The sequence below is a fragment of the Empidonax traillii genome, unplaced genomic scaffold (genome assembly GCF_003031625.1).
Source record: "Empidonax traillii isolate 1590-97213 ecotype Southwest subspecies unplaced genomic scaffold, ASM303162v1 scaffold1581:size117717, whole genome shotgun sequence".
NCBI lineage: Eukaryota > Metazoa > Chordata > Aves > Passeriformes > Tyrannidae > Empidonax > Empidonax traillii.
The window spans coordinates 16,065-27,153 of record NW_020956774.1 but is presented as its reverse complement, the minus strand read 5'-3'; the positions used below and the strand labels follow the sequence as shown (position 1 = coordinate 27,153).

Below are 11,089 nucleotides of genomic sequence, written 5' to 3'. Positions count from 1 at the left end.
AGGATTCAACAGGTGTAAGGGGTCTTCAAAGGGTTGGAATTTGAAATGATGGAATTAAATAAGGAGAGAAACTTCCTCCATACTTACACCAGTTGCAGAGAGCTGCAAAAAATCGTTCCTTCGGGATTTGCCTGAGGAAAATGGGGGATAACATGGTGGTTGAAGGCAGGAGGACACCTGCCAAGGCTGCCTGGATTGGGAAGTCCAGGTGGGCTGTCAGCATGGATAAAGTTCCCACTTTTCCTCTGAGGAATTGGGGGCCTTTTCCAGGGAATCCTGGCCTGGGTCTTCACATCCTGCAGAGCTTGAGGGGGAAGTTCTCAGTGATGAGGTGGTCGTCGTGCAGAAGGACCACGATGTTCACTTCAAACTCTGGGAGAAAGGAGGGGAGGGAAAAGGGAAGAATTCCATGTGAACCTGGATCCTGCCAGCAGGAGGAGGGGAAGGAGCTGCTCCTGCTCTCACACGGAATTCCTGCCTTGTCCTAATCTTTGGGATTCCTCTGGATTCATTTATCAGTAACACAGAGTCAAAACATTTCACACATCAAGGGGCAAAATGGTTTGGGGAAAGACACCTAAATAGGCTGTTGGGAAGCATGGAAGTGGGAAAAGCCCAGGAGAGATTCCTCCCCTGCTGGCAGCATCTCACAGCCTTAGGGAATGAAACTGGAATACCACAGATCTGCAAACTGTGGAACAGAAATTCCACAGAAGAAAAATCCACTCTTTAGGTTCTATATTGTGTCATTCAAAGCCAATATCAGATCAATAATCCCAAATGGAGACAAGACAAGGCCAGGCAGAGCTAATAAATGAAGGGAAGCAGAAAAGCAAAATAAACGGAAAATAACTGCACTTTTTTTTAAAAGATACTACTTACAAATAATTTAAATTGCTATTCAAGAGCTAAAAATGGCAAAAAATAAGTTTTTGGGGAAAATCACTGCACACAGGTTTTGTACCAAGATTCCAACTGGATGGACGGAAGAAATAGAAACTAGCCAAGTGATTCTTGCCGTAATTATTTGAGCAAGTGAGGAAAATGCTCATTTTCTGAAGAAAAATGCTGGATTTTGGCAACAATCGGCGGGGAGGAGCAGGTGGTGTAGGTCAAAAAAAGCAAAGTCACACCCAGATCAACCTTCCTGCTTCTAGGCTTTCCAGCAGGAGAGGAAGTGGAAAGAGGGGTTCTCACTGCTGAGAAGAGGGAATTTAATTCTTGGATTATTATTCAAGTGTTTCATTATGTGCAACTTTCAGCAGGAAAAAAAGAAGGACCTGCATTCCACTGTTTCTCCTGTCCCTTTACCATGGAATTCTGTTGGTCAGAAGTAGCTTAATGGCTGCTCAAGTGTTTGTACGGGAAATATCTGGGCTGCATTTCCTCAGCCTGTGAAATCCTGTGAAGTCCAAGGAAAGCAACACCTGCATGTCCTTCCTGCAGCTCCGGGCTCATCCCGTTACCTGCCAGGAGCTGAAGGAGAACAGGAAACTCATCCCTGATGGAGAAATGGCCTCCAGAGCATCGAGTCCCCCTCACTCACCCACTTTGAAGTTGGTTGTTTCCAGGGTGGGGCAGGTGAAGAGCCTGGGGAACACCATGTAGATGGGGATGGGGAGGCCCCTGCAGACGTCGCCGTCGGCGATCTGGATGTTCTGGATCTCGGTGGCGTCCCTGGCGTAACCTTCGGCACAGCCTGGGCAAGGGGCACAGGGAGAGGGGAACAGGTGAGGGAAAGCTGGGATTAGGAGGGGAATGATGCCATTTGAGCTGCAGGTTCAGGCTCCTGGAGTTATTTAAATCAACCCGACCGTTCCACCCGAAGCGCAAACCGCGCTTTGGAAGGTCTTTGTAACGCCCTCTGGCTTGTCACAGCATTCCACAGTGAGGCTGAACAAGCACAGGGGGCAATTCCTGGGGGCTCTTCCCTACCTTTCCCACGGCCAGGGACACTCACCGCAGGTCTCCACTCGGACCAGCTGCAGCTCGATGCTCTTCACGGCGGCCTCGGCGCTCTCCACCACCAGCTCCCCCGTCAGGGGCTGGGTGATCACACAGTTGGTGGAGTTGAGGTGCCCTCTGATCAGGAATTTGGGGAGGGAGGCTCTCTGGAAAGATGGGATCACAAGGGTATTCAGAGCTGGAAGGGACCCACAAGGATCATCCAGTCCAGCTCTTCGGGGAAAGGCACCACTGGAAGAGCAGACTAAGGAAAAATAAAAACCTTACAGGGAGTTCTCAAAATGTGCAGGAAATGCCCCAAAGTTCCAAGGTTAAGAACTCGGGAGTTCAGAAATGAGCTTAAATCATTTTTTTTTTTTTCAATCTGCATCACGGTATCTCTGCAATCCTCTCCCTTGCCTTGCATCCTTCCTGCTCATTCCATCCTCCCGAGGGATGGGCTTTTCCTGGGATGCACTGACAGCGCTTGGCCGTGACAGCTCATCCAGGGGGTGGAAGCTCGTGGTGAAGGAGGGAGACTGGCAGGAATAGGATCCCAGAATTTGGAAGAGACCCTTAAAGCCCATCCCCTCCAACCCCTGCCACGGGCAGGGACACCTTCCACCAGCCCAGGGTGCTCCAACCTGGCCTGGGACACTTCCAGGGATCCAGGGGCAGCCACAGCTTCTCTGGGAATTCTATCCCAGCCCCTCATCACCCTCCCAGTCAAGAATTTCTTCCCAATATCCCACCTAATCCTTCAGGTTTCCTAAACCCACATGAGGATGTAAAAAAAAAAGGCACAACTAAGGACCAAACCACACATTTTTAAGGGCTTTTGGCTATACATGGTATAAGATAAAATGGTTTTCCCTTTCTCCACTGCCTCCTTCCCCTCAGCAAAAGGACACAAATATCTAATGATTTATTACTGAACAAAATTCCACCTCTCATGAGGTGAAAGATGAGGCAGAATCACTTGATTGCTTAGAAAAGTGAAGATGGAGGGGGTGAAAAGAGCTGATTATCTGCAGGGCAGCTTTTATTCATCCCCCTGGCCTCCCTCAGAATCACACAAACACGACATTGAAAACAAAACAGCAGGAACTCCTTTTACCTCTTTAACATTCTGCAAAGTTTCAGGAGTGATTGTGAAGTCCACAGGGCTGGGCAGCAGCTTCCCCTTCTGGGACTGCAAGGAAGGGCAGAGTTAACCCGGGAGCTCTGATCCCCAAAAACATCCCCAGAACATCAGAACGCACAACACTCGGCTGCTCCAAACCAGCCTGGAAAAGCAGGAATACACTGCCTATCTAAAGCAGGAATACATTCCCTATCTAAAGCATACAGTGTGTTAGAGGAGAAAAAAAAAAAAAAAAAGTTAAATTTCACATTTTTTAATGCATAAATAATTTCATTTTACACGTTCCTGGAAATGTTTCCTTTCGTTATTAAATTTGGGCAGGGCCAACCTGCTGTATAAACTCTCCCTCCCTCTCCTCATCCACCACCAATGGGCTGGGCTGGAATTCTTTGTTGGGATCTGCCCTCACTCCTTAAGAATTCCAAAGAGCTGCTGCTGCTGCTGCCCAGCTGCAAGATGGAAGGGATTAGCAAAAAAAATTGGCTGTGTTTTCCCAAAATGACAAATTCTGGCAGAGGAAGAAGCTTAAGGGAAATGGTGCACCGAGCACTGACAGTGAGAATTATATGTTCAGTAAAACCTCATTAATTCACCCTGACTGAGAGATTTGTGATTTACTGACTTGTGCTCTCAGAAGTGCTGTGGTGGGAACAAGAAATAAGCCCAGGAAAACTGCGGGATCTGTAATTTTTCACTGTTTTGACAAGTGGGGCTCACTTATAATGCAATAATGGACCAATAAAATGTAGCATAATGTATTTCAGGAAATAATGAAATCTCGCCACAAAGCTGTTTATAACACCAAACTAAATCTTTTCAGAAAGAGCATTACAGAACTAAAATAACGTATTTCCACCACCAGTCATAAGTAAAACAAAAGATTCCCATACTCAGTGTCCTGTTGGAGTTCAAAGGAATGACACAAACAGGATGTTCCAGCAAGTTTTATGTGGAACAAGAAGTGTTTAATTAGGTCTGTGCTGTCCTGAGCTGCTCTGGGCAGGCACAAATCAACACAAACCAGACCCAAATCTTGATACAGGAACTCTAAACAACCAGCAAAGCATTTCCTGGGAGACACTCAGACCTCATCCTGCAAGGATTAGGTGTTAGGGACAAGTTTTTTCCCTGCCAGAGTGGTCAGGCCTTGGAATAAGTGTCCCAGGGAGGTGGTGGAGTCACAATCTCTGGGAGTGTTGCAGGATGTGGTCCTTGGGGATGTGGATTAAGGGTGATTATGGTAGGGCTGGATGTTCCTGAAGGTCTCTTCCAGCCTTGATCCCGGGATTTCCAAGCTGATGCAGTCCCAGCTTTGCTCCTGGAGTCAGGGCTCTAAATCACAACTACTCCTCTGAAGAGCAGAAATCAGGAATTTTATCTTCCCCACCAAACCCCCCATTTGTAGGACAGGCACTGTGGGTGCCTCAAAAACCTTTGGCTGAGAGCTCCTGAGATAATTTGAAACAGTGTTCAGAGGAATGACATCATATTTATCCAACCACCCCATTGTTCCTGAACGGAGAGGATGAATAAGAGAATAAACCCAGGGCAACTGTAAAACCATCTTCAAATCCGAATCCTCTTTGTCCCATTTCCTTCAAAACCAAAAGAAATGGGCTTGTTCTCATCAGAACTGCCAGCTCAGCTCTTTGGGGTGGGTTTGTTTTGGGGTTTGCTTCCTCCACTCAGATGTTTTGGCCTGTGCAGAGCCACGAGCTGGATCTGATGATCTCTGCGTGTCCTTCCTAACTCGGGAGATCCCCTGATTTTCCACCTCTGTGATCCCACCTGTCACTGTTACAAATTCCACGGTTTCACTTGGTTTTCTAACTTTCTAAACTTCAAGTGGAGAAAAAAATTAGAAACAACCCAAATCTCACTTACCAGGGAGTGGACAATGAATTCACAGGTCTTGGTCAGGTCCTTCGCCAGCAGGGACCGTCTCATGTCACACCTCAGGGTGTACTGGTGGGAATGGGAAGGCAGAGAGAAAAAAAGAGCTTTAGTTCAGATTTATTCTCTCTCCAGTTCAGATTTATTTTTCCTCTTTCAGCTTTTCATCTTTTTGTTGCCTCTGTGCAGGACGTTGCTGCTGTTACATCCAACTCGGGGAGATTCCATTTTTAATTTTAATTTTTAAATGAAATTTAAGTTTTAAATTTTAAATTTACTGGGGGGGGGGGGTGAGTTTAAGTGGTAGCAGTTCTGTGGGTGTTTAATGTCTTTAACCACACAGCTGAGCTGGAAGTTTGCAGTAAAATCAGGCAACGAGGTTCATTTGCTGCCCATTCCCTCCCCTAAAACAGGAGCCATGAACCAGCAGCTGAAAACAGTTATCCCAGGAATCCCACACTTCAGGATCTCTAACAAAGCCCCCCAGCACAGGGAATTTGTTGGGATGGGGGTTTTGTTGTTGTTTGGTTTCGTCTGGTTTTGGGAAGCAACTCCACCCCTTCTGCACCATTTCTGATTTACCCACCACAAACAACTCATGTTACAGGGGGAAGAAAGCCAAAACTGAAAAAAAAATAGATGGGAAGTCCTTAAAAAAAAAAGACAAAAAAAAAAAGAGGTTTTTTTTTTCCTTTAGTTACTTCTGACAGGCTAATGAGGGGTGGTGTGGTTTGTTAGGTTGGCTTTTTTAACTCCAGGTTGTAATAAAATAATTAATATTTACCTTCATGAGATGGGTGAGGAAAGACTTTCCCTCAAAAACAAAACCAAAAGAACCCCAAAAAAACCCCCCCTAAAGCAACCAACCCACATATGGTAATACGGTTTTTAACCCAAAAATGGTCCAGTTTCAAACTGGTGGTTCCACGAGATTCTGTCAACAGCACGAATTCCATCCAGATTTGGGCAGGGAATGTTATTCCCCCTCTCTACAACACAAGGAGGGATCAGATGAGGATGTTAAGAGTTCTGACAAGGTATTTCAGGCAAAAAAACACCTTCTTTGGGCCACCATTCCTTAAAGGTTTAGTGGACAATGACGTGGAAACTGAGGAAAAAAACCGCTCTGCACCCTGAAAGCTTCGACCACCAAACTTCATCCTCGATTTCCACGGATTGAGAGATGCTTTGGAGCACAGATGGAGGTGCAGATTTCTGCAGAGAGGAGCTTTACCTGGATGTTGACAAACACGCCGTGGTATGTCTCGTACAGGACCTTGTTCCCCTTCATGTGCAGTGGAAATTCAAAGGGAATTTCAGTCTTGCCACTGGGAAGCTTCCCTGGTTTTACCATTTCAATGGTGCTGTTGATGATCTGAATAGGCTGCAAAGAGAGAAATGTCAGGGAGGTTTAGGTTGAAATAGAGAACCAAAAGACATGCACTACACTCCAACAGACTTCCTGGATTTCCAGGATCTCAGGTACCTTTTTTAGGACACACAGTGTTGGGATATTTCTTTACAATGAAAAGAAACATTAATATTTTCCTCAAGACCACCATTTGTGATCTGTTTTATGGCTCCATCACGCTGGTGACCAAAGATATCCAGGGAGCTCCACAGTGTCTCCAGCACTCTGGAAAGGGGAGTTTTGCTTGGAGGTGACACTTTTCCATCTGGAATTTTATTATTATTTTCCCCAAGATGAGAAAGATGTGGAGCTGTTGGAACAAGCCCAGAGGAGGCCACTGAGTTGATCCAAGGGCTGGAGCAACTCTGCTCTGGAGCCAGGCTGGGAGAGCTGGGGGTGCTCACCTGGAGAAGGGAAGGATCCAGGGAGACCTCAGAGCCCCTTCCAGGAGAGCTGGAGAGGGACTGGGGACAAGGGATGGAGGGACAGGACAAGGGGAATGGCTTTGAACTGACAGAGAATAGGGTTAGATGGGATATTGGGAAGGAATTCTTGGCTGGGAGGGTGGTAAGGGGCTGGGATAGAATTCCCAGAGAGGCTGTGGCTGCCCCTGGATCCCTGGAAGTGTCCAAGGCCAGGTTGGACGGGGCTTGGAGCAGCCTTGGCTGGTGGAAGGTGTCCCTGCCCATGGCAGGGGGTGGCACTGGATGATTTTTAAGGTCCCTTTCCACCCAAACCATCCTGTGATTCTGGGATCTCCAATTAATGCTTTCCCTCATTTCCATGCCATGAAATCCTTTGCCCACCTGAAAGCCATTAAGGAAAGAGCTCCTTTGAGAAGAGAGACAGGAGTTTTTGTGCTGAAAACATCGAGCTGTGCAGGCCTTACCTTGACAGAGTTGTAGAAAGCCTCGAACACCCCCACACTTTTGGCACTGAGCTGCAGATTGACCGAGCCCTCCATGGTTAAGGAGATTCCCTGGTGCTGGACTGTGTCCTTACTCGTGATGACCACAACTCCAGAAAGAACTTCCTGGTGGGGAAAAAAGACAACGTGAGAACATTTGTTTGAATCCATTTTTTTTTTCCAGATCTTCAAACTCCAGGAAACTGTTCCCAAAGAACGGTCTGACCTCGTCAGGAAACACCAACACTGATGATAAGGGAATGCAGGGAGAGGGCTCTGCACTCCTGGCCTGTTTTCCTCAAAAACATCATCCTCCTCTTTGCAGAAGGGCTTCACCTTCCTCCCAAAGTTTCAAGATCTTCCTTCTCCAGGAAGATGAAAAACACCCCCATGAACGACCACTGGGTCAGCTGGCAACAGGCAAGTTCCATCCCACGTGTCAGGATAAACTCCCAGGAGGAATTGTCACATGGAAAGTGGGATGGGGAGAGGGAAGGGAAGGCACAGTTGTAAAAGGGATGGCCAAGAAGGTGAGACTCAACTCAAGAGTGGGGCAGAATAGACTTGAAATACGTAAACAAAACATATAAATTACGAGTTGCTCTGCCACAGGAACACAGAGAAATCGTTTCAAAGTGTATCTGAATCCAAGGCACGAGCTGTGTGACTCCAGGAATGTGTCACTTCATCCCAGGCAGGATGTTCTGTCCACAAAACATTCTTTTGCTGCATCCTCAGAGCATCAGCTCAGAAGTCCTGGCACTGAACACCAGGTGAGTGCAGGGGGGGGAGCAACTTCCCATTCCCCACGGTTCGTCCTTCCCCTCTCCTGCACCACAGAATATGCTTCAATCCCGAGCTCCATGTAAAAATCTGCTTCAATCCATGTAAAAATTCACAGCTGGAAAGGGCAGCAACTGATGGACAACCTGGCAAGTTCGTGGGACACAATCTTCTCTCCTGCTCCCTCACCTGGCAAACAGACACCAGGGCAGAGCTCACTCCAAGCACGGAGAGATTCCCACAGCCCTCCTCTCTCCACCCAACCAGCTCACAGTAGGTTGGAATTTGGGCAGCCTTTTGTCCTTCCTGGTGGCACAGGATGCCCGAAATGGGTCAGGAAGAGCGGGGCAGGAGAACATCCGGCAGCGGGAGCGAGGCTGGAAAGGGGATGTGCAGCAAGTGGGAAAGGCCAGGACAGGAGGCACGAGCACAAAAGGACAGGGAAGAAAAGCTGACCTAAATTCTGCTCTGCTCTGCTCAGGGGCCTTAATTAGCACAAGCAATTAGGTTATTGCTGTGAAAAACGAGCCCAGCTCAGCTATGAGAAGTGAGGACAATCCTGAACACATGAACTGCTTTAATAAAGAAGTTTCCCACCACGCAGCAACAGCCTCTTCCAGAGCTGCTGCCCACACACTCCCACAGGGGAAGGGGGCACGTCCTGGGGGCAGGAAGGAGAGGGGTGATTCGAAGTTCAATAAGAATTTTTCTGACAACATTTCTTCAAAAATCAAAAACCAGCTCAAAATTCTGCCCCCTCAGGTGAGACCTTCCCCTGCAGAGCTGCTCCAGCCCTGGGAACAGCACAGGGAGCACATGGAGCTGCTGGAGAGAGCCCAGAGGAGGCACCAAGAGGATCCCAGGGCTGGAGCAGCTCTGCTGGGAGGAAAGGCTGGCACAGCTGGGATTGTTCAGCTGCACAAGAGAAGCTTTGGGGGGACCTGAGTGTGGCCTTGCAGGGCCTGGAGGAGCTCCAGGAAAGGTGGAGAGAGACTATTCCCAAGGGCTGGAGGGACAGGACAAGAGGGAATGGCTTCAGAGTGAAATAAAGTAGGGATAGATGGGATATTGGGAAGAAATTCTTCCCTGTGAGGGTGGGGAGGCCCTGGCACAGGTTGGGCAGAGAAGCTGTGGCTGCCCCTGGATCCCTGGAAGTGTCCCAGGCCAGGTTGGAGCACCCTGGGCTGGTGGAAGGTGTCCCTGCCCATGGCAGGGGATGGCACTGGGTGATCTTAAAGTTCCCTTTCAACCCAAATCATTCCATGGTTACAACAAAAAGCCTTTACAAGTCACCAGAGTGGGGGAAAGGGATAAAAGATGATGAAAACACCGTAATATTTCCTTAAGGAGTTTCTGTGCCACCAGATGATGCCTCTCTTTGATGGGGGATAAAGTCACCTCTGTCTGTTCTCCAAAAGAGCTTCGCCCTTATTTTGTGTAAAACCAGAGTCCCCTCTAAGCACAAACCTGTCAATACATTTGTCCTTCTGAAAAGTACAACTCAAAGAACAGAAGCTCACCAAGATGTTCAAATACCTTAAGAATCAACACACAGTGTAGGAGGAAACCTTACTCTCTCAACATGTTTGCAAACATGACCATTTCTGAAGTACAGAAATACCAAATTTCCCCCCCAAAAAAATCCCCAAACCTGCACACATTCCATGCCTAATTGTAGATCTGCACCTCCTTTCTGCCCCTACAATATTCCCATCATAAATCTCAGCTCTTCCATCTTCGTGTTTTCACCTCAGACCTCCAAATTCCAGGCCTAGTTAAGGAATTAAAATTGCCAACCTTTCCACGTGGAGTTCAAGTGGAAGCAACAAACAAAACTGGCAGATTGACTGACCAGAAATACCTTCATTTCAGCTTAAAACAGAAGAAATGTCCCTTTCCCATACCAAAAAAAAAAAAATACCCAGTTAAAAGTGACATAAAGCAAGTCGAGGGGAGAAACTGTAAATCCAGTTTTCCCAGCATGAAAACCGTTCAATAAATGGAATTTTGGTGCATGGAAAAAGATTTTTATGATACAAGTGTGTTGCTGGATAGCAAGCTAAAAAACAAAAACACCTGAACATTTCTGCTGAACAACGAAATATCCGTAGATAAATAGTAATAAAAATTAAAAATATTCCTTCTTTTCTTTCCCTGTCCTTCCTTCCCTTTCCTTCCAAGCTCCACCGGCTTCCCCAGAGCCTGGTCAGGGTCCTCCCGTGACACCCAGGGGAAAGAAGGACAAAAAGCACCCTTTAATCCCCAAGACAATTCCCAAAATCCCGGGGCTGAGCTCCCGCTGGCGACAGGAGACCCGCGGGAAGCTGTGCCGGGCTCGGGGAGCAGGGAAAGCTCCGGGAAGGGACACAGAGAACACTCCGAGCTGGGGCACAGGAGAAATTCTGGGACACGGGGAAAGCTCCGTGCAGGGAAATAGGGAAAGCTCCAGGTCCTGGGAAAGCTCTGGGACACGGGAAAAGCTCTGGGATGCACGGAAAGCTCCGGGACGCGGGAAAAACTGCGGCACTGCGACAGCTCCGACAGGAGAGGGCGGACGACTCCGCTATCCCGAGGAATCCCCGCCGCCTCGGATGGTCCCGGGAGATTCCCAGCGGGAAGCCGGGCCGCGATCCACACACGGAATGCCAGGATCCCAGAGGGGCTGGGGTTGGAAGGGACCTCCGGGGATCGCCCCAGTCCAACCTCCCTGCCCGGGCGGGGCCACCTGGAGCGGGTGACACAGGGGGGTCGGGAATGTCTCCAGGGAGGAGACTCCACACCCTCTCTGGGTGATCTGTTCAGTGCTGGGTCACTGCACAGCCAAGAAGTTCTTCCTCCTGTGCAGGTGGAACTTGCTGGGCATCAGTTCCTGCCCGTTCCTCTTGTGCCATTGCTGGGCCCCCCCGAGCAGAGCCTGGTCCATCCTCTGCCCCCTCCCTGCAGACCCCACAGACCTGGGGGAGGTCCCCTCTCAGTGTGTGCTCTGGGGGCTGAACAGCCCCAGCTC

At 48.5% G+C, this 11,089-nt stretch overlaps 1 protein-coding gene across 1 annotated transcript in view; it reads right to left on the bottom strand.

The window, feature by feature from the left end:
• Positions 1 to 210: 210 nt before the first annotated feature.
• The window catches only part of VPS26C (VPS26 endosomal protein sorting factor C), an 11,739-nt gene continuing 860 nt past the window's right edge, over positions 211 to 11,089 (bottom strand). Inside the window, exons 2-8 of the mRNA XM_027907942.1 lie at positions 7,282 to 7,425; positions 6,216 to 6,365; positions 4,973 to 5,053; positions 3,062 to 3,136; positions 1,961 to 2,111; positions 1,547 to 1,699; positions 211 to 372 (exon numbers count right to left, since the gene is read on the bottom strand). Coding sequence (XP_027763743.1) covers positions 290 to 372; positions 1,547 to 1,699; positions 1,961 to 2,111; positions 3,062 to 3,136; positions 4,973 to 5,053; positions 6,216 to 6,365; positions 7,282 to 7,425 — 837 coding nt within the window. The 3' untranslated portion in view covers positions 211 to 289. The remainder of the gene's footprint in view (positions 373 to 1,546; positions 1,700 to 1,960; positions 2,112 to 3,061; positions 3,137 to 4,972; positions 5,054 to 6,215; positions 6,366 to 7,281; positions 7,426 to 11,089) is intronic.